The sequence below is a fragment of the Anopheles maculipalpis genome, chromosome 3RL (genome assembly GCF_943734695.1).
Source record: "Anopheles maculipalpis chromosome 3RL, idAnoMacuDA_375_x, whole genome shotgun sequence".
Classification (NCBI taxonomy): domain Eukaryota; kingdom Metazoa; phylum Arthropoda; class Insecta; order Diptera; family Culicidae; genus Anopheles; species Anopheles maculipalpis.
This window is the reverse complement of record NC_064872.1, coordinates 991,893-1,014,588: the sequence shown is the minus strand read 5'-3', so window position 1 is coordinate 1,014,588 and position 22,696 is coordinate 991,893. Positions and strand designations below refer to the sequence as shown.

Sequence of the window (22,696 nt, the reverse complement as noted above, 5' to 3'; positions counted from 1 at the left end):
CAGGAACTGTAGCAATGAAATGCAGATTTAGCCTTGTTTCTTGAGGGTTAAATCCAACTGTCATTTGACCGATACAAAGAAATGTCAATCACCCAGCTGTTTGTGCAAAAAGTTGTTGTTTACTTTCGATTTGGAAGAAAATAAAACAAATTTGTTCTCGCTACAGACATTCAGTAAGGTAATTCTCGCATTCTTTCACTCGTATCTTCTCTGTTTCAAGATCAAAGCACAGTTTTTAGTGCCACCGTACATGGAACTTTCCGTCACAGTATCCGTATGGTCGGTTGGTTCAAGTACAATCGGGCGTGTGATAGTAGGATCCAACCTGAACTCCAACTCCACTGGTTTCACATAATTTGCCCGCATTTCACTGACAAAACCGTGATTAAGCTTCCGTTTAAACACCGGTATTACCATCCGCGGTTGTAGACTGCTGGTTGGCTTGGGAATCCGTTTGCGTTCCTCCCGTTCGGTCCAATTCCAAAAGGTGACCGTATCGTGCTGGTGTTTCACGTGCGGTACAATATCCTTCATGGTTGTGGTAAGATACGGATCTACCAATCGGGCAAATCCTTTCGCATTGGTGTAAATTACTCCTTTCGGGCGATCAATCGGTTTGTTACAGAGTTGTTCATAACGAAACGATTCCGCCGGTTCCGCTACGGGACGTGTTTCGTCGGATGATCCGTATCGTTTTAGAGGTATTCTTACCGCTTGTGCCAATTTCGGTTGGGAAGATTTTATATAATTCAGTCTCGCTGCGCGATGAATTAAGCCAGCCTTATCCTCATATTGAAGGGGAAATTTCTCTTTAAACTTTTCAAACGTTTCCGATATCGGTTTCCAATTGTATTGGGATTGTAATGACCGATAGTTGCGCTCGATGTTTGATAGCTGAACCTGTATTACTGTGTGGGAAATAATCTGATTAATGAAGCTCTTATGTCCACTGCAATTCTGCTTACTTTTCTTGCTATCCGACGACATGTTGTAAACTAGTGCTTCGTCAATTGCCAATGCTAATAGCAAATCATCGCAGTCTTGCTCCATGACAACCACAGGTTGCTATACGCTGTAAAAATAGCAAAGCAATGCTACCACCATACAACAAACAAGCAAGCTTGGTAACGAGTTAAGGTATTTGAAGACTTTTTATTTGTTATTCGTCCTTCCTGAGAAGCCTTTTCGGCGTTGCGCCAGCCGCAAATATTCTTCTCTTGCGTAATTTCGAAATTTTGTCGGTTTTTCTAACCATCGCCTTTTTTTTTGGCGTAGGGGAATGCTCATCGTCCGAATTGTATGCATCACTGTCGTCATATTCCGAGCTATCGTCGCTAGTGTCTGATTGAAAATAGCGCTTCATATTCTCAAGCACCTTGGTGATCCCGTACAAGGAGAATTCTTCGCTCAGCATCTGTGCTTTGCTGTTGAAGTGATAGTTTTCGAACCGCAAAAAATTGACGTTAATCTTAAACGTTAGACGCTTTCGATCTTTTGTTATGAAACCAAATCTGATGCCTTTATCCAGTGCGTCCTCAAGGCTCAACGTTTGGATGTGAATGTCTTTCGTGGTATATGCTTCTTTATCCAGGTTTTGCAGCTTGCTAATTAAATCTTCCAAGGAAACTAAAACAAACAAAAAATATTTACCAAATATTCTACAAAAGAGAACTTTCTTTAATACTTGCCAGTTGTACCAGCTTCGTACAAAACGTATAATATTTGTGGTAGCATTGTGGTTGCTGCACAGAAAGCTCATTCCTTCTCAATGGCTAAACGTATTGTAGAACGAAGAAGGAACGAATTCGCGCCGGCAATGGCAACTAGATGTTAAACTAGCGTTACATTTTTTAAACAGATGCATAGTTTTTTTATCTTATTGAATACAATGTTATTATTGTAGAATATGGGACTTCCTGATTTGCCTGGCCAACCGGAAGATGATAGTAATTTCACAATGGATGAAAACAACACTGTCCACCTGGAACCGTTTAGTGAAGATGAAAGTGACAACGAATCCCTTGTCGATGTAAATGGTTATGCCGGTTACCAACCGTTGAACATGGACGAACAAAATCAAACAAATCGAATGACATCCGTAATGGAAGAGGAGATGGACACGGATACGGGAGACGTGGAACCAGCGACGCACGAAGGAGGGAGTGCAATTAATGCAGAATTTCTGAATGTGGACGTGTGGAATGCGCCACGACCCAACGAATTAAATATTGAGCTCGATTCATCAAAAGCAGCAGAGGTAAGATAATTTCTTTAAAGTTAATTAAAATTGACTTTACAAATAATTCGTATTTCGTATGTTTCATTTCAATCGATTAATAACATTGCGCGTCACGAAACGAACACACTCTATTTGATCAAGTATTGGCGGTCACATGAAAGACCTTGTCGAAGGACACGTAACCTCACCACTCACACAACACGATTGTCGGAAGTGGATATAATGTATTGCAAAATACGGTCCACCTATTCACCTATTAGTATAGGGAGGGTTTTTACCCTCCCTATACTAGGACACTTCTAAAATAGCAACTAGAATTACTACTATCCAGGGTATTCAGGAGAGACTTGAAGACGTAGCATATTGATTATCTCAACACATCCTTTCATGAGACGTACGTGCTTTGAGTGGTATTTGGTGTTAGTTGCTTTACCTTCAAAAACCGGCAATGTATTTGTATTATTCATTTTCATTTCGATCAACCCATGGGACATGATTGTCCCCACAAGGAAGCCCGGGACATGTGGGACAAGAATTTATTGCCACCTACAAAAAAGACATTACCCTTCCGGTTCCTGTAGTCAAGGCCAAACCTCGGAAAATCGCAAAGCTCCCTAAGGAATGGCTCATAAAACGGCTCAAGCCAATGGGACACGTTTTTCATTACCAGTTTCATTCCGTTCCAGGGTTTTCTTTTTTAGTTTTTTGGGTACAATTTTTTAATACTATTCCCTCTTCTACCCATTATATATCCATTTGCAGATAGTGAACGTGATGGCCGGCATAAAGCTGCCCACCACTGCCGTCCCAGAATGGGCCCGCGGTGTACCGGAAGAAGAATGGAAGGAAAATTTACTACAGCGAATTCGCCAACGACAGCAACCGGATGTAGCCGATGGATGTAGCACCTCCTTCACGGCGGCAAGCACTTTTCCGACGATAGCTAATAGTAGCAGTAGCGGTGGAGGTAGCACTAGCAGTCATACGAGTAGAAGAACGTGATTTATAAGCCATATATACGGATTCATGCCAATAATAGCATCAGCTTTCATTCCTTTTGGTGTACCCGCCTCTCTTATAAGACGCCGATGCTTGTGATGGTAATGTTAAATACCGGTTGAATTGAATGTCTCTTTACTGCTGAAGAAGTTCTTTGGTTCCCCGATCTCACCATTCCTCCTCGCATACACACAATAAAGCGCACAACTGCTCACATACGAGCAGAACCGAAGAACTGTAAGCGAGTTGTTTTCTATTTAACGATTTATTTTATGCGAAACATGAATGCCACAACTTCCGATTCCGGCTCCCGTGTGTGTGTATAATAATAGCATAATGGCACGTTACCACCAAGGAGCTGCATAAGCACATGAATCGGTCGGTCGGTCGATGGCATCATGCAAGCATGTGGGAGCCACCGGGTATGGTGGCTCCGGGTATCCTTCACACCACATTTGTATCGTTTAGCTCCGAATAGCTTGCCGTGATTTGCATTTCCGTTGCTCTTCCGCGTTGCGCGTGCCGCGTGGATAGTGAGGACTAAAACTCCTGCCCCGAATCGAATGTCGTCCACTTGCGGAGTGACCCACGGGACGCCGATGGCGATCCCTTAGTACACAATCTGGCCACGCTTTGCATGCAGAGGAAAATTAATGGAAAAATAACAAAAAGTTTTCACACGTAATTTAACATATCCGTGAACTATACAGGGAAGCCCACATGAGGTGGGGAGGTATGGGTAGGAAGTGGAGTTCAAGATTCAGTGCGACTGGATGATTACTATGCTTCGGGGGAATGTGTTATCGTTGCTGTAGCCGTCTTCCACGTCGAGAGACCGTGAAGGCATGCAATGTTTGGAGCACCCGCTAATTGAAAACACGTTGATACACTCTTGGCAAACATGCCACGCCAAGTGCCATGACAATGTTTTTTGATGAGCGCTTTATCAAGTGTCGTGCGGAAAATAATTGAGAAATACATAAGGCAGGCATGCCACCGGTCAACTTTATTGGGTTCTATAGAAAAGGAGGATTTCATGCCCCAAAATATGATGCATCGTCCGTACGCACGATACAGAGGAATACTTCAATTTTTGATTGTTGTGGAAAATAGCGGGTTTCTCTGGCCTCTCTCCTTGGTAATCAGCATCAGGCAAAAAAAAAGGGCGTCAGGAAGTGCTCTCGCATAGGAGGCAAAGTCTGCTAACTGGCCCCGGAAGAAGCTCGAACGGGGGCCGGTCCCAAATAATACTACACCAGCAGAGCCGCCATCCAGCAAGAGAGCAAAAGAGAGCGAGCTGAGCGAGCTTCAACCAAACCAAAAACAGAGATCATCGCGACTTTTACCCGCGTCCCTTTGCAGTTCGCGAGCGTTTGCGAGAGACAAAATCGCGCCAACCTTACGCAGCAGCATAAGGACAGCCCCAAACCGATGTGGCGGTAGATTCTCGCACACTCGGTCAGTTCGTTTCGGTCGCCGGTCTGTGGTGGGTGAGTTTTCGTTTTCGTTCTGCGGCGCGGAAAACACATCTCCGGAACACCCTTGCACAAACATCTCTCTTGGGACGTTTATTCGATGTGAACGATTGTTGCGGAGTGTTTCATAGGAGTGTACGGTGTAGTAGGTTTGAAATGTTCTGCTCGATTTGACTTCTATTTTTTCTCGCCATTCTATTTGGGTGTCTGTGTCTGCCGCCACCCGACCAAAAGCAACAAGAACGATACCCCACTGTGCCAACCAAACACTGCCTCGTGTCTTTGTTTGCCTTACGGGCGAGAAGCTATACCGCATCCCCCACCACCCACCCACCCACAAAGACCCAAGATAAGATGGAGCGCTGCGAGGACGCAGATCGCTACCCGTGACAAGCAAGCCACAGCCGATGCTGACGCGAGTTGATGTTTGTGTGTAGATGATAAGGGGCAGCAGCACACAGTTCCTTATGTGCTAAAATACTGCTGTGCAAACTCTTACCTTTCCAGTTGAAGTGATTTTTAATTCCTGCTGTCGTGTTATCTTACGCCATACGGAGGCATATTGGATCGCTTCATGATCGGAGGGTAATTCAATCACTCGCGCGCGAGCACTTCTCGGACATGATCTTCAATCGACCGGCAAGTTGTTGACACCGCCGATCAAGATGATCCAGTTTGTGTGTTGGCGCGCACCACTAACTTGTTTCACGCACTTCCCGCAAAGATGCCGCAGTTCCCGGTTGATTATCACTTTATTTATGCACTATTTTTTGTTTTTGTGCAAACAAATCCCAAACAATTTCCCAGCCATTTGTTTTCCTGTACACAATCACTCTCACTACGCACTCACGCTTGCTCTCGTGGAAACACACGCATTCACTGCAGGCTTTCGTGGTGATTTCAGGTGTATTAGTAGATCAAAGTATGCGAGTATTTTTGCTTTGACATCTCGCGGCTGTCATCTGAGACGTGTTTTTGTTTTTGTGATGCTGGTGTTGTTGGTCGTGGGACATCCCTTCAGCTGCCCCCTTTTTTATTTGCCAGTAGTGAAGCAAGTAAGCAGGAAAGGGGCTCCACACATAAATTTGGCTTCAATCATGTTCTCTCCCAGTTCTGGGTTTTGAGCGGATGTAACAAAGTGTCATCAGAGGATATGCTGCTGCAGCCTCGGGCAGATATATGGAACACTGCGGGGTCTCACTCCCGCATCACTCCCAGCCTCTAAATTCCCGGCATTATTTCTTCATTACGTACTAGTTTTCCCATGTTACTGTGACAACAGCTTTTTACATCATCCCGTTGTTTTCGTCCACTTTATTGTGCTCTTCTCGCGTTTGCCCTTCTCAAGCGGTACAAGCAGTAGTAGCTGTAGTAAGCTGTGACTTTCGAATCATTGTGTGCTCGTCGTCGTTGATTGCGGAAAACAGCGGCATTGAACTGAAAATAAGCGTATAGCAGCAGTTAATGGTGCAGTGTTTGTGTGTGCATTTTTGTTTTTTTACAAAGCCCATTGTAGAATTTTGTTTTCGGGTAAAAGTAAAAAAGGTTTTATTTTTCACGCTTTGCCCTACGCACCACCGCACGGAAAAATATTTCTTCACTAGCAGAAACAGCTCCGCGCCACGGAACGCTCGCGGGGTTGTTCGATTGGCGGTGATCATCTCCCCTTCGGAGATTCGGTGGTCATCATCGCCAATCAAGCAAAACGTTAAACGAAGTCGGTGACGGTAGCTATGTGGTAAGGGGAGGTAAAGAAAGGTGCTCCATCTGTCTCCTCCGATTTCAACAATTGCTAATAAAAAATCGTTTCGAAACGTTCGCTCAACACAATGCGAGACGAAAAGTGAAAAACGAATGGAAAATAGAGCAAATCACAAAGCTCGTCGGTCACTCGATCATTTCCAAAAAGGGAATACCTTTTTCCGTGTGCGCTTACAGTACGGGAAACTGTGCCCGCGACCTGGCGAACCGTCCACCCCAAATACACGAGGCTCTCCGTGTGAACGAAACGAGACATTTTTTGTCCCTATAATGTGATATGGTGTTTCCCTCGATATTGGCGCAGGCATGTGGCGAGCGAGCAGTGTGCGTGTGCGAGAGGTGTGTTGACAAATGAAAGATTGCTGATGCAGCCAGCAACAGCATCACCCAGTGTTGCGTGGTGCGTATGTTGTGTGGTGCGAAATTAAAAGTGAAACGTGCGTTGCCATGGTATTTTTGCTTCTAATCAGCGAATTTGCACCATCACGAATTCAGTTGGCGTTGCAAAAAAGTTTATAAATATTTTGTATTTCAGTTCCAGTGTTCAGTGTAATTGCTAATCGAAAACAGTGCAGTATTGAGTAAGGTAATTGAAGCGAAGAAAAGCAGCAAAAATAGCCATATGGATTGAGTGCGATACATGGAACGAAAGTATCCTGACAACTATCGGCAGCAAAAGGTGAGTTGGAAGTGGTGATGTGAATTGCGTTTCGAACCTGCTAGATTCGTTCCGTTCCAGAAAAAAATGCTGCATCCTTAAATTCAACTCGAACTCAAAACCAAATCGGCAGACACAAACACCCATGTGAACCCTTCCGATAGCTTGAAATCGTCTACCAATGCTTAGCAGTCATCGTCTACCACCCGACCAGGGACAACGAAACGCGACTAGGGCAAACATTATTCCAATGTGCGATCACGGCTTCCTTATGATTACATATTTATACAGCAATCGTCTACAATTTCACCAAAGCGAAGAATAGCGGCGATTGGTTTAAATTACACAATTTGCATGCCCGATGTACATGTCTTTCTCGAATGCGCCTCGTCCCTCCGGTCGCAATTCTCTACGCCTGATCCGCACACGGTCGTTGTTTGCTATCCAATGGCATTGTAAACACCTCTTAAAACATTTCTAGAACCTCTACATTAAATCAGTTTCTTTCTTTTTGCTCTTGCTGGGCAAAACAATTCAAGCCTGTGTATACCAGTAAGTATCAATGAAGTATCTTCCAATCCATTGGGCTTAGAATTTACGCCAAACGGAAAACAGCTGGCCTATCGTCCCCTCCACCGTTTGGTAACATATGTTTTTGATTTAACGTCTCCTTCTATCGCTTTTCGCCAGTAGACTGCTTCCACTCCACACCAGAGGGTCAGCTACAATCTGCACTTTATGATTGTAATTTACATAAGGATTCCGAGCAGACTGGATGTACCAGGGCCGTGCATTCGTGCCACTGGACCATTTTGTCAACGCAGTGAACATAAGTTCCCTTGGGCCGATAGTCCTTGGCCACGCCAAGGCTGTGAAGTTTTGCTCCAGCTGTCGTTCGAATTCAATTACTTTTCGTGTGCAGTAATAGTCAATTTCGATTACCGCCCATTACTTTAACTCAGGTGCGAAAATGTGGACCTACTACCAGGATCATCGATTGAAGATACTCCACTTTGTTTTCAAGGTCGTACGTTCCCGCATGCTCCACGACTGTTTAGTTTTTTTTTTCTCTCTGCTTTGCGCAATTGGTTTTAATTGCAAAATCCTCCCCATCATGACACGCCATGATAGGAATGATAATAATAGTGATGACGATATGGCGAGCGCAATGCAAATATTGTTTAGCTTCGCATGGAAGAAAGCAGCTAAAGTGTGGACCCTGGAATGATTATGATAATTAGGCAACTCGTGTTCGAAACTCGTGCGCGAAAAATAGAATCCAGATCCGCCAACAAGATGCGCTGTGAGTACTTGGACAAACGGTGTAATCATTACTCGTGCATATTTTTATGGATAGTTTGCTTCATCGCTTCAGAAACTACCATCAACATCCGAGAAGGAGTCATATTAGAAAAACAACTCCCCGTACATCCGGCATCTACAGCAGGAAGACATCGCTCACAAAAGCGCCTTCTCGTACACGATGGTACGATGATCGCTTAAGGCGATTAAATCCATGCTTCCTCCTCCTTTCATTGCATTGCACTCCAAAAACCAATCTTCTTGCATCACCGGGGACAGCTACTTTACCAACGGCAAATCCTCGGCCCTTTCAGGATGGTATGCTTTCCTGAGTGTGTATTTTGTACACATTGGCGGCGGATTCTCGTGTAAACAAACAGCACGAGACAAGCACGTACTGCCAAGATAAAGCGAAGAGCGATGAGGTTTCAATACTTTTGCGCCTGTGTATCTCACTCGCCCTCATTTACTTAGGAAGTGGGAAAAAATGAAATGTTATACGATGGGGCGAGAAGGGCATGTTATTTTCGCGAAACTATCCCGAACCACATTATAGCGAAAAGCGGAGATTCAGTTAGTGACATTTTAGTTAAGTTTGCTCGTACACGCTCCAATTCGCTGCTTGTCATTCGCATCATCATCAGCATCGCTGTGTGCGGAATGAAAACTATTTATAACAACATTAAGCAGCATCAAGTGTCGCATCAATTTGTTTCTCGTATCCGCACCATACAGTCCCGGTGTGTGGGGAAAGCGGGAAATGAACGTTTGCTCGAAGAAGCGACAGTTTACAAACTAATAAACACGACTGGCTCATAGGTATCACCGGTAATGTGATGGGGGGCAAACCTAATTTGATGTTCGTTCTTCCGTTGTGCCAAAGTTATCATATCCAGATTGAGTTAGGTGTTTAACTGTGTTGTAAAAGTTTTCCAGACGATGTGTTAACTGCATAAGGTGTAGGATGTGCTTTACTTGCTCAAATACTTTCTCCAAACTATGCACACTTTTGCTTGGGCACTTCACTTCCGTCGTTTATAAAAGGCAACAATTTACAACAAATTCGAAGATTGTTGTTCAGAAACTTTTCTCAGCTCGTTCGGAAGACACGACGCGGGCTAATTCTTACTTTTTTTTTAATTTCCAGAGGCTTTGAGTCTTAGAGACTACATTCGCCTCTCTTACGCTGGCTAATATCTCTTCTGGTATATGTTCAAACACTCCGATCGATACGTTCGACACATTAATTGATCGATAGTTTATACGACTGGGTTTCAATTCCTTCGGGCCAATGCAATAGTGGTGACTACTACCGGTGAGCACAAGGTTGCTTTGGACTTGCAACGAACTATCGCCACTGCTTTCATCAAACGGGGTCAGATTCGAAACGCAACGCGTTTTCATGAGACAACAACAGGGGACATGGTCTCTGGTCTGGTGGAGGTATCTCGCGGCACGCCTAGATAAGGCGGACGCTTTTTTAATTCAATTGTACCCAACAACGTCTCAATTGCTGACATTGAGAGCTCGACGGTACGACAACACTCCAGGAGTGGACTCCGGTATGATGAAGCGATTGTTCAGGTTGCCGTTAGAGAATTTCCAACGGCAGGGCACATTTTTTGAGGTAGTTCCTGGGGTTACTGGGGGGTGGGGGGGGGGGGGAGAGCAAAGGTCGGACGATAGTGGAAAGGCAAGCTGCAAAGAAGATCAGAGAAATCAACAGATAAGCAACACGTTTATCATCACACCCCACCGAACTAAGATGCTTTCTTCTCCTAAATCAGAACGTCCTCCAAACACTCCAAGAAACTGTTTCGCAAGTGAAAGAAGCAAGAGAGGAAAAAAAACTCACCCAGTATAACCAAAATAATAGCCCGTGTGTGTCGAAGTAGTGTCCGTAACTCAAAACACGGGCTGACCTCGCCTGGTACGCCTAGCCTCCGGAGGTTTCAAGTGCTGCATTATTATGCTACGGCTTTGTGTGCAATAGAAACCTCGTAAATCTTGATTCCGGGTTTTACAAACACGTCACCACCACCTTTGTGTGGTTGCGTCCGTCATCCAGTGTATTTTTGTGCATCGTCTTATCTTACTCGTGCGGTCACTTACCCACTTACCTAGCAACTTACGCGAAATTGTTTAGTCCGCGTTCTTCTATGACAACTATTACCGCTCGAGATAGTGTTTATGGTGACGCCGGGTGGTATTGATTCTAATTTCATGGCATGCTTTTGCTCCGCCTGTGTGGGTCCTCCGTTTTTTGGGTCCGCAAATAGAACCCCGCTTATCTGATACGCCAGCAGGCTTTTCCTTATCGCACACCTCCTCTCTGGCTCCTTAGATAATTTTTTTTTTGTTTATTTCTTTTATTTTCGTACCGCCAATTGTGCTTGTGCCTCTGTTTGAAATTCTGTAGAAATAAAAAAATTAAGCAGATAGGAAGGTATTGTATGTGTTACACCACAAAGTAAATTAAAAACTCATCCATCTTGCGGGCGGGTTGGTTGGTGGGAATGATTGATTCAGACCGCGTCCACTTTTAAAGTTATATCATCCCCCGGTGGGTATTCTCTAGCATGCGTTGCATAAGTCCACGATAGAGCACGACCTTTCGCTTTAATATGATTGCTCGAAAGTGCCAGCCAGTGAAGAACGCTCGAGAGATTCGTATTTATTTTTAATTAACGAAAATGCTCAAAATGCTCCAAATGAGGTTTTCCGAATCTTCGACACGCTGTTACTGTGCGGATGTCGGTGTTTGGTCGGTGGTGGTGTATTGTATCAAAAACGAAACATCAGAGACGCACTCACCTGGCTAGAATATCGATTTCAAATAAAACTGATTTTATACCCACCCAACCCAACACAACCTACTGCCTGGCGCATGTTGCGTACCACAGCTCCCAGGGGCTCAACGTTCGCAGCTAAATCTTTTCGTCTGTAAAGGTATGGTGGTCCGATGAAGTAACAGCCAGCCTAATGAAAGCCAAATGAGAGTTTTCTTCTGATTGTTCCTTCCCACTTCTTCCAAACTGTGGTTTAGGAGGATCTCTCACTTCATAACACAACTGAACATGTTTAGCTGAAGTATGTTTATAAAACATGTATGACCATTTGACGCCGAACCCCGTATTATCCTGGTACCCCCTAGTGGTCGTTTTGCTGGAGCAAATAATCCACCCGACACACCTCTTTCTCGGAACGGTAAGGATCAATACGAATGCTCGACTTGCTTCCTCGTGTGGTACCGGCAAAGCAAACAACGCGCGCACACAAACACACACACACCAGCAGCGCATAGAGTGGCATAACGTCTTGAACTCAAACAACCTTGAACCTGGAGATTATGTTAAGGACGATTAGCGACACAACGCCGATGCCGATGGGACGAATCGTTGTCGTGGGCTACTATCGTACACAGAGGAACCGGTTCTCCCAATTTTGTTATTGAAAAGCAACCATTTTCCATTAACTAATCAATCATTTACGCTGTAATAGGATCGTATCCGGACGTAAGGTATCACTTTCAGCGTGCCATCATAACTGAATAACCAGAACCAAGCAATGCCTCAAGTCCCCTTTTTCCCATTAAAAAAACCCTTTTCTGATCCGGAATTGGAAGGTTGTGCTGCATAATGCTCCAAATAGGAATAGAAACCATCTATTTGCGACAGCCATCGTTCGGGGGGGGGGGGGGGGGGGGGGGTCCTAATGGATTCATTTCGGGAAGCGCGCGAAACGAATCAATAAAAATGTGAAATTATTTAGCACCCCCCCATTCTAGCAAAAGCCGGTTAGTGGCGGGCTCACGCGCTCGGCCGCCTGAGAACATGATAATTGACTTTGATTCGAGGCTCAAGTGGTGGGCTCCATTGTTCAGGTTCAGTTCGGTGCGGTGGATGTGTGATTGTACGAGAAATCGTCTATCAGGTTAGCGTGATAAGGTGATTTTATACACCACTAAACGTAAGCTCTCTCTTCACGTGCAAATGGGAGTTAAACTGTTTTGCGGGACAGCTACCCCGGTCGATCTGTTTGGCGCCTTTTCGGTGGTACGGGTCCATTGATGAACAGTTTCACCTCACTCATTCGCTGCTGGGCTGTTGTTTCGTTTGATCGATTAAACCTCCCGCGGAACTTGGCGATGCGCTACTATGATGGCACTTGTAAAGAAATTTCATTAAACCAGCGCACGCAAACAACCAACCAGCAACCAGCCTGTGTCCTTGTTCTTTCCTCGTTCGATAGTTGTTTTCGGTTCCCGTCTCAAAAAGGGGAAGGCGTACATTAAAAATGATCGCGCGTCGGTATCGGTTACTAATCCGCAACGAAGTAGCTTCAATTAACACCTCTTGGCGTCGTCGTCGTCTCTGATCGACGAGCTATTTATACACTTTGTCAAATATTAGATGAACAAACAATGGACAAGCGGGTGCTGGATTAGAATGCACGCTCTTCGTCCTCAAGGCAATAGGGGAGTTGTGATGTGTTTATTAGAACTCATAATTGATTTATAATCTTAACACTGTGCTAATCTGCACGGCTTCGCTTTTGCGCTGTTTATCCGATTTCTGTTGGGTTGATTAGAAGACTAGACTTATTTATTTCTACACTATGTAATTACAAAAATTAAAGCAATTTTTTATTGTTACATTTTCAGAACGAAATACACTGCAGCTTCACCAAACCCAATGTACAAATGTGACCGTGATCCTTCAAGGCATAAGGGGTATGATGTCACATTTTAACATGCTTTTATCGTTCCTCAACACAACAGTGCTCAGCAGTGTTCTACCAAATTAAAAGATGTATCAGTAAGTATTCTGCTTGTTAGGTCGCCCTGTCTCTGCACCTCGTTGTCCCAGTTCTTCGTGTTGCGTGTTGCGTTTTCTTCAACGATAGCCATCCCATTCCCACCATTTCCTTCCGATGCTCAAATTGATTCCTATTTCGATTAGCCTTAAACGTTTGGACTTATGGGCCATTACGATGATGGACATCCAAGCTAATTAGTACCTTTTTTCGACTGCCCTGCTGTCGGATCAAATATTTATCCTGCGCTTAATTACATGGAGTGCCATCCTCATATCACGCGCAGCCCCTGAACAAAGATGATGGAGTCCTAATTAAATACGCGCTTCGTTTACTTTTTGTTTTTGTTTTGCTGTCCTTCTTTCCCGCAGTGGAACAAGGCATTCTAGCATCAGCTGTTCCGACGCCGAAAACTCCAATCTATCAGCGCTACACAACCGCCCTCCAGAATGACCCCCGTTGCTCACAAGAGGTAAGTGTAAGCCTGTAGACTCGTCCAACAGCACCAACAACGGTCGGCTCATTTCCATTTGTTCAAACGATATCCATCAATCACTCACGCGTGCCACGCGTGGCGCGACAACCACACACACACACACATACACATCTTGACAGCAGCCATCGAGATTGGGTGATTATTAATTTCCAAACAAAGCGCCACTTTAGCTGACCACAAGTGCGCAGGTAATGATGGTGATGACGGCGTTAACTGCTCATCAAGGATCCTCGTCGGGTATACCTCCGCTACAAAAGAAGGAAGAGTGTTTCTTATCGGATCAAATAATGTCTAACGAGTTACTTCCGCACCGGGGGGCCCTATCGCGCCACACGATGAGGTATCGGCTTCCGGAAGCGTGCCAAAGCGTGGAGCAAGGATGGTTTTGCACAACGGGCCAACAATTTCCGCCACCTTTGAGCGTGAATTAGCGAGCTACCTAACCGGGATGGTTACCACGCCACGAGATTGTGACTGCATTGCGTAATGTTCGTTGGTGTGCGCGTTTCTAATCGACACTCTTTCGCTTTCGCTGGTAGGTTACCGGCAGATTGGCCACAAATGTGGGGTGAAAAACATTCCGATACAATGTCGCAGAAAAAGATCGAAAACAAGAACATGCTAAAGCTGTCATTAGCCATGCATGCCGTGAGGGGTTTCCCCCCAAGAACTTCATGAGGTAGTTAACGGTCCCCTTGGCAACGGGTTTAGGGCTACAAAGCTGCTGAGGTGGTGGGGTGAAAGACATCCTGAGCAGAAATTATGGCACACTTGGATCGGTGTTTATTTTCGGGGCATTAATAACTCATTACTTGCTAAGCGGCTGAAGGAAAGTGACTAGAAATGAGTTTGATTTGATGTGTTTGTTAGAGAGCCAGAAGTCTGTTCTTGAACCAAAATCAGAATCCTTATTAATTGCGCAGAGGAATTACGTGAAAGAAAAGTAACAGTCAATACCACTTTAGAACCTTCTTATGACTTAATTCCAAACACAAGCGTCCGTCCATCAGTACGTAATATTCGCCGGTAAAAGGTTCAGTGGCCCAATTCTAGCATGAACCTGAAATGGACTCCCAGGTGACTTCTGTTAATCGAGATTTCAACCAGTAGTGTTTGTTTCGGCTTCGATCGAAGTTTTGTTATGTCCTTCTAGCTGTTAACCGTTTTTTATGCTTTACGGAATGTTAATTTCATGAATATTTACTAGTGAATGCAAGAAAGAAAGTGCGAGCCAAACTAGGTGTATTACTGCTGCATAATTACAAAGTCAAGCTGTTTGTATGTATGGAACAGTATTCCCTGTGGAGTGTCCACACTGCCCAATGTTGGAACCATTTTGAACAATTTTATTAACAGCACAATTGCCAGGCGACATTGCGGCAGTTTTCTATCCATCACAATCTTGATGTGTTATCACAAAAAAATCACTGGAGCTGTCCTCTATAATTCGAACCATTCAATTAAACTGTGCGTCAAAATCACAAAACACATTTAATATTCATCCTGCAACCACCGGGCGTCGAAAAAGGATTCCAACACCTTTATTCATCAATCACCATTCGCCGATAAATAACACTTGTCCGCTGTGTGAGTGGATCCTTTCCGACTACTTGCCCCCGACACCCACCACTCGAAAGGGAATGTGTGTGTATTAATGTCGTTTAAAAATGTACCCTCCTTCTTCTGCATGTTTTCGTGTCCCTTCGCGTCCTGATTGTTCCGTCACCGGATGTCCTGCCCGTTGGCCGTACTCTGCATAACTTGGTGCGACTGGGCCGGCTGACAGGTAGCGCTAGGCAGACGCATCGGCCTGTACAGGTTCTGCGGCGATATCGGACGAGGCAACTTCTCGCGTGTTAAGCTCGCTGTTCATCAATTAACCAAAGGTGATTATTTCATTTGTAGTTTCCCTTGTACCGATATGCGCGGTTCGGCCTTTCCATCCATTGGACTCCGTCCAAGACACTCTCACTTCTACTTGGGTGGAAGTTCAACCGCAGCCACTAATGAGAATCGTTAACCTCCATCAAGGAACGGGATATGCAACCTCCGGGAAAGGATAATGAAAACGTCACAGGAAAAGAGAACACCATAATTGTGATTTGACATGAAATGAACAGATTTTGTGAGCACACTTTTCACTCGAATGCTATTTTTCCTCTTTTTTCCTTTCCCGTTTACGATTACTGCGACCGGAACATGTCTCAATTTCGTCCGGGGCTCTCTACACACGGCACTGCAGATAAAGTCGCTATCAAGGTAGTGGACACCAGTCGTTTAGATGCTAAGGCGCTTCGCATGTTGTCGCGCGAGGTAAGCACGCTTGAGTGTGTCTACCATCCATTTATTTTAAGGTAAGTGTCTTCGGAAAAGATGGGCCCATGCTATGCCTCGGTATTGACCTGGCACCTCGATGCTCTTTTCTGCATTTCCACAGACTGTTTGAAGTGATAGAAACATTGGGAAAGATCCATCTGATCAGCGAATGGGTACAAGGCGGTGAGCTTTACAATCGCATCACGGAGGTCGGCCCGCTCAAGGAACCACACGCTGCACTACTTTTCCAACAACTGCTACTGGCTGTGAAGCATCTGGTACGACCGAAACTACCGGAATCTCGCACCATGACGAACCATGCTAATGTCCCGCGGCATTCCTCTTGTTTTTTCCCCCGCAGCATAGTTTAGGTTTCGTGCACCGTGACATCAAGGCAGAAAATGTGTTACTTGTAAGCGAAGAGCGTATCAAGCTGGCCGATTTTGGCTTCAGCACACAGCTGGTAAACGGACCCTGGCAGCATCTGGACACGTTTTGTGGTTCGCCACCGTACGCCGCGCCGGAACTGTTCAGTGACGATCACTACATCGGCGGTCCGGTAGATATCTGGGCGCTTGGGATTCTGCTATACTTCATGCTGGAGGGCTGTATGCCCTTCAAAGCGCCAACAGTACCACTGTTACGAACGGCTGTGCTAAAGGGTGAATTTGTCATTTCCACCAGCCTGAGCGTGCCATGTTGTCGCGTAATTCGTGAGTAATCCCAGCGAGATCAGAATCGGTTTAATTATTCTAAGGTTCCTTCAAACGTTTTATTTTCGCTGCAGAACGAATTCTGGTTCACACACCATCCCGACGACCGACGATCGAGCAGCTGCTGGAGTGCCAATGGTTCCGATACGCACAGGATCATGCCGGTCGGCTGGGACGGGCGAACCACCAACATCAAACCACCATCGGCCAAATTCGAAACCCCAACAACAATGTTCCTAGGCGAAGACGAAAAAAACTGTTCTGGTTTTTTCCTGCGGCACGCGATCGCCTTTCCTCGCCCGAGTCAAACTCATCCAGTCGTGATAACAACCTTAGTGCTGCCAACAACAATCAGCGTCACCTTCATCATCATCATCATCATCATCGTCATCACCATCATCGGCACGAACAACCAACCGTGTCCTCATTGACGAAATCCTCATCCTCGCGGGACGAACGCCTAGATAATCCACCGGATATCCCCAATCTGCGCACGATAGCGTGCAGCACCAAGCGTGCCGCTAGTGTATTGGAGGAGAACTATCTGCATCCGCTCAAGCTGGATCCACGGGACGGGACCGATGGGACGGACACCGAGCACCATCTACATCAGCATTCCCATTTTACTACTAGCAAGGATATTCTATCCAACGATGTGTCAAATAATAATACGGATAACAATAACGCTAACGGTACGAATAACTACAATAATCAGCTTACCAACGATCCCGCGGCAGCTGGTAATGGGGCTGGTAACCATCGCAAGGATAGTGGTCAGCCCGGTCAGGAGCGTAAGCCGCGTCGGTTTTCTTTCGGACGTACATTGAAGAAGCGTATCGGACCCATGGAATTAGTGTCGGCGGAAAGTCTCACGGGCCCGGACAGTGTATCGCGACCAGATCGTGTAATAGATCTGCGAGAAAAGCTGCATCGTACGATTGACGAAGAGCACGGTCGCTTTATGATGTACCCGACGACGGCGGTTTCCTCCGAAGGCAATCGTCATTTGCATCCGTTGGAGATGGAAACGCGGCGCCTGATGAAGGCTCTCGGTATTACCGGTGACATGATAGCGCGTGCGGTAACGAATGGACCGCGCAGTGACATCATCGGTGTGTACCGAATCATAATACATCGATTACAGCGGGAACAAACGAACGTCCGGTTAGCATCGACGAATGGCGGAGCGTACGAGTTCCTCGAGCTGAAGTCAATCAACGGGACGACGCAATCCGGCGGTAGTGCCGGACGCACCGGACCTAACAGTGGCGCTGGGCGCAACACTGCCAACAGTCGGCGACATATCGATCAGAACCGTGGAAGGATCTGTGCCATTCTTTAAAAAAACCTAAGAACGGGGCCAACAAGTCCTTGTCATCTGTTTTCCCCCTCATGTGTGATAATCCTCACGAGGGTTAATTGGAATCAGTTTAACCTGTTGCGGAAACTGGTACTAGTGGCGCACTAGTGTAGACCGAGAAAACCTTTTGAAGGATAATGGCATATTTTTAGAATAAATAACGTTGTTAACTGTTAGTTCTAGTAAAATCGCGGTTTGCATCATAGATACTCGACCGACGTAGATTCAACGATCGACCAGGCGCAGCCGGAAACGGAAGTCGATGTCTCGCTCTCTTACTCTCACTCTCAATCTTTCATTGAAGCATAGAAGCAGCCTAATTTTTTATAGCCCCAAACAAGGCAAACCAACTTTAGTAAAGGATGATCGATGTTAGGATCTGTTGCGGGAGCAGCCAAACGCGTCTGGATTCTTTGTGTAGCTTTAATATATTTATTTTTCATAAACAATCAAAACTCGCTACAAATATTTGGGGGGGTAGGTGGGGGGTGTGGGGTTGGATCAAGAAAAGACATGCATTATCGTTCCAAAAATCCTACAACACCGACGGCATTTACATATGTCCCGAGGATGTAGTTCCTGTGAGGTCCAAAGTTACTCGTTATGTCTGTTGGTTTTATTTCTATAAACAAATGATCAAATCATGCTAGAACTGTAAATGATACATTATGCCGCGTACGGTCGAACCAGAAATAAATATACAATTATTATGAATATAAACCTTGACGGATTCCTTAACAATTCATTTTGATTGCCTCGAGCGATTCAAGAAGCAAGATAAATGTAATGTTCCTGGGTTCAAATGCGGTAGAAAGCATCGTGGATTTAATCATGTTTTATGTAATTGTTCGCTATTGTGTTAGATGTTGAAATCATCTTTCGTGAAAGAAAGAAAACAACGGAAAATTTAAAAATAAATTTTGACCGAAGGTGCAAAACATTCGCCCACTGTATCGTTGTTTTGCCAGTTTTGACATCATTTAAAGCTGTCATCATACTGTCACTGTCAACGATAAGGTCGCTGCGTATTCGAGCAAAAAATAATTTGGTTAGTGGAAACAAGAGAAGTGCAACAATTTCGGTGCATTTTGTACAATTTGCAAACCTTTTTTCGAGCGTTTCTGCATTCACACGGCAAACCGATCACATTCTACATCGGCTACGCACAGCAAACACGGTGGTCATCTGCGTCGTCGCTGTGTGTTGCCTTCGCAATCGGATTAGTCACGTCAAAATATTTCCTTATTTTCATTTTTTTCCTTTTATCGTTCGCTTTACTTTCTCTCGGTTTCGGTGGTGCTCTTATCGGAACGTTGGCTGGCCAGAGTGTGTTGCAAGGGAAAACGAATTAACACGCACGGTCGCCCGATTGCTGAGCGTAGTGAAAAGTGAAAAGAGTGGCCACACGCACTACTATCGTGAATCTTTGTGCAGCGAAGACAAACATACACACACACGCAGTGCGAGAACCACCGACCGACCTACCAGAACCGTACCTGTCCTCGCGTTTTTTTCTGTTTTTGCCTGAGCCTCCTGGTAGCTGCGGGTGTGTGTTTTTGAGTGCATTATTTAGCTAATCATCGTCTTGCTTCGTTCAAAAGAGTCTGTGATACGGAAGTGACGCATACATTATGGTAAGTACACACCGTATTAACAGGGCGGGGCGGGGCGCTTTTACGAAGTTCACCCAGGAATTGGTTCTGATATCAATATCGTTAGATCCCCTCCCCTCCAATCCACGCAATGCTCGTCTGGTCCGCTTATCTAAGCTAGGCCCCGGGGAGGGGAAAATACCGTAATCCATTTTCTCATGCTCGATCGATCGTATTTATTGCCGGATCTCTTCACAGACGGATCAACAAATGGACTGTGCGCTGGACCTGATGCGACGCCTGCCTCCACAACAGATAGAGAAGAATCTGATCGATCTGATCGATTTGGCACCGGCCTTATGCGAGGATCTGCTGACATCCGTCGATCAGCCGCTAAAGATAGCGAAGGATAAGGAAACGGGCAAGGACTACCTGTTGTGCGATTACAATCGCGATGGGGATTCGTACCGTTCGCCCTGGTCGAACACTTACGACCCACCGCTGGAAGATGGTTCGATGCCCTCGGAACGGCTACGCAAGCTGGAAATCGAGGCAAACCTTGCCTTCGACCAGTACCGCGAGATGTACTACGAGGGAGGCGTATCGTCCGCGTACCTGTGGGATCTGGATCACGGGTTTGCCGGCGTAATTTTGATCAAAAAGGCCGGCGAAGGCAACCAGAAGACGAAGGGCTGCTGGGACTCGATACATGTGGTGGAAGTACAGGAGAAAAGCTCCGGCCGGACGGCACACTACAAGCTAACGTCGACCGCCATGCTGTGGCTGCAGACCAACCGGCAGGGTTCCGGTACGATCAACCTTGGTGGTAGCCTCACCAGACAGGTAAGCTGCAATCCGCCATCGCTATACAGCTGGCCTCATTTGAGTAATAGCTAATTTTAAATTGCGTTTGAGCGCGAGTGAATGAACCTTAAGTGTGGTAGTCGCCAAACAGCGCGTCATCCCGTCATCACGTCATCGGTCATCGGTCATCGATTCGTATTTTTGTGTGCTCGCAGCAGAATGCGTATCAATCCTGAGATGCCGAGATGGTGATGATGATGACGCTACCATGTCATTGTAAGCATTCGCGGCGTTGTTTATTCATAAGACAACACTGTTTTACTTTCACTTTGTGGCCGTTGTTCCGAATCTTCGACTCGGTGTCGTAATGCTTACTTTTGGTTGTTCAACACACGGTCAATATTAATGTTATGGTATACGTTTTCTATTTGCTAGATCGAACAAGATGCTCCGGTGAGCGAATCCAGCCCACATATTGCGAACATCGGGCGCATTGTGGAGGACATGGAGAACAAAATACGCAACACGCTAAACGAGATTTACTTCGGCAAAACGAAGGACATCGTCAACGGGCTGCGAAGTATTCAGTCGCTGGCCGACACCAATCAGCAGGCAACGATGAAGAAGGATCTAGCGGCGGCACTCCAACGACGAACTGGCAAGAGCGAGAACTGAACCGCCTGAACTGAACTTGAATTGTTCATCTGCTGCCCAATCCTACGCCCCCCACAACTGCTTCTCGACACGAACAACTCCATCAGCGCAACTAATGCGGTCATCATCATCATCATAATCATCATCCCCGTCGTCGACGACACGACGTCAGGTTTTCTCATCGAGGCACGTTTGTCATACATCGTTTTTCATTTTTGTCTTTGTTTTTGCCTTTTAATTTACCAATAACGGTCACATTTGGAACCGCCCGTTATTAGAATAGAACGATAAACGAGAAACAGAAATTGCACAATCCTACTAAGTATTTTCGGGTGGCGGGCTAAAAAAGAGCGGATAGAAAGCCAACGAGAGTAACGGAATTAAAAAAGTTTGCATTTGCATTTGAGAAATATAACGCAAATGGCGCTCTCCTCTCTTCATTGCTATTAACGATAGAATTACTAATAGCTTAAATGAGGATAAGGCAAGGTCGTGTGGAGATTAAAATACGCCAGGATTACACAGCTAGCAAAACAGTAGAGTACAGGGCGCGTTAGACTATTCCTTTTCTCCATCGTATTTGAGCAAAGCCACCGTATGGATTCAACATCATCCTAGTTTCATTGTCATCCTTTCCTCAAATGGTTAGCCCTTTCGTGCTTTCGTTTCATAGCGATCCAAGAAGTAGAATCCGGTTTTTATGTACCGGTTTGCAAAGCCCCTCATACGAGGCTTTCCTTCCCTCGATTATGTTACATCCTTTCGTACGGTGATGTCCTACTCTAAAACTAGCGCGGAAAACTAAAAACCAGCGAGAGAGCGAGTTTCTGGAACGTCCATTTCAGTAGAAATAATAACGTCGATTTACAAGCGACGACGGGACGCTGTTCTGGGGGGGGGGGGGGATTTTTTTTTATATTTAAACGAAACGTGCAAATCACAATGTACGAAATAGAAAAAGTTCACACGAAAAACAAAACAAATACATTGAAATTTAAACAAAAACAAGCGAAATTGTATTGATTTTCGCAGTGTTAGCTATAGTTTGCACTGCGAACGATGTATCAAAATCAGCAAACATTGTAGTTCAATTTTATGGTATGGGTAAAATACATCCAGCGGGTTTATTTTGTCATCCAGGTTACCAACGAGGAATGCATACATCGGTGCCAATGTTTTGGATTGCTCCAATGCTCACAACGATCAACGATAGAACAAAATTTCGGTCAAAATTATAAAAATATATTTTAAAATGATTTAACTCACGCAAATATTTTTACAATCTATGAAAAACTAAAATTGCATATTAATGTTTTCTCGTTCTTTCGATTATTTAACATTTCAAACCATTTTATCTTCTCAAATGTCACTCACCCATGCGTCCATCGTACGCCGAGCCCAGTGTGTGCAGTGATTCTTCTACCCAGCAAAAACGCTGGACACGAAATCGGGAGCTTTTTTCGCTGCTGCTGTTCACGATCGTCGTCGTTGTTTTGTTGTTGCATGTCGTGA

General features: G+C 45.3%; 7 protein-coding genes across 8 annotated transcripts in view; 4 read left to right on the top strand and 3 right to left on the bottom strand.

Moving 5' to 3' along the window:
• The window catches only part of LOC126565594 (mediator of RNA polymerase II transcription subunit 11), a 103,763-nt gene that overhangs the window by 21,388 nt on the left and 59,679 nt on the right, over window positions 1-22,696 (bottom strand). The window lies entirely within an intron of this gene.
• The window catches only part of LOC126563728 (serine/threonine-protein kinase Tor), a 236,255-nt gene that overhangs the window by 159,725 nt on the left and 53,834 nt on the right, over window positions 1-22,696 (top strand). The window lies entirely within an intron of this gene.
• Window positions 196-1,007, bottom strand: LOC126565293 (uncharacterized). The gene is made up of 2 exons (XM_050222458.1): window positions 966-1,007; window positions 196-908 (listed from the first exon to the last, which is right to left on the bottom strand). The coding sequence occupies exons 1-2, from the start codon at window positions 985-987 to the stop codon at window positions 196-198; spliced, it is 735 nt and encodes a 244-aa protein (XP_050078415.1). The 5' UTR covers window positions 988-1,007.
• LOC126565984 (uncharacterized) lies at window positions 1,160-1,734 on the bottom strand. Its single transcript, XM_050223184.1, has 2 exons — window positions 1,689-1,734; window positions 1,160-1,626 (listed from the first exon to the last, which is right to left on the bottom strand). The coding sequence occupies exons 1-2, from the start codon at window positions 1,732-1,734 to the stop codon at window positions 1,160-1,162; spliced, it is 513 nt and encodes a 170-aa protein (XP_050079141.1).
• LOC126565437 (male-enhanced antigen 1) lies at window positions 1,883-3,256 on the top strand. The gene is made up of 2 exons (XM_050222619.1): window positions 1,883-2,257; window positions 3,002-3,256. Exons 1-2 carry the CDS (start codon window positions 1,907-1,909, stop codon window positions 3,239-3,241), a joined length of 591 nt encoding a protein of 196 aa, XP_050078576.1. The 5' UTR covers window positions 1,883-1,906; the 3' UTR covers window positions 3,242-3,256.
• LOC126564224 (probable serine/threonine-protein kinase MARK-A) lies at window positions 13,166-18,146 on the top strand. Its single transcript, XM_050221206.1, has 7 exons — window positions 13,166-13,251; window positions 13,621-13,721; window positions 15,532-15,631; window positions 15,988-16,099; window positions 16,183-16,339; window positions 16,423-16,774; window positions 16,849-18,146. Coding segments are annotated over exons 1-7 (2,091 nt in total). The 5' UTR covers window positions 13,166-13,250; the 3' UTR covers window positions 18,117-18,146.
• LOC126565207 (F-actin-capping protein subunit beta) overlaps window positions 19,653-22,696 on the top strand; it is a 36,538-nt gene continuing 33,494 nt past the window's right edge. Inside the window, exons 1-3 of the mRNA XM_050222362.1 lie at window positions 19,653-19,768; window positions 19,985-20,569; window positions 20,966-21,228. Coding sequence (XP_050078319.1) covers window positions 19,766-19,768; window positions 19,985-20,569; window positions 20,966-21,205 — 828 coding nt within the window. The 5' untranslated portion in view covers window positions 19,653-19,765 and the 3' untranslated portion in view covers window positions 21,206-21,228. The remainder of the gene's footprint in view (window positions 19,769-19,984; window positions 20,570-20,965; window positions 21,229-22,696) is intronic.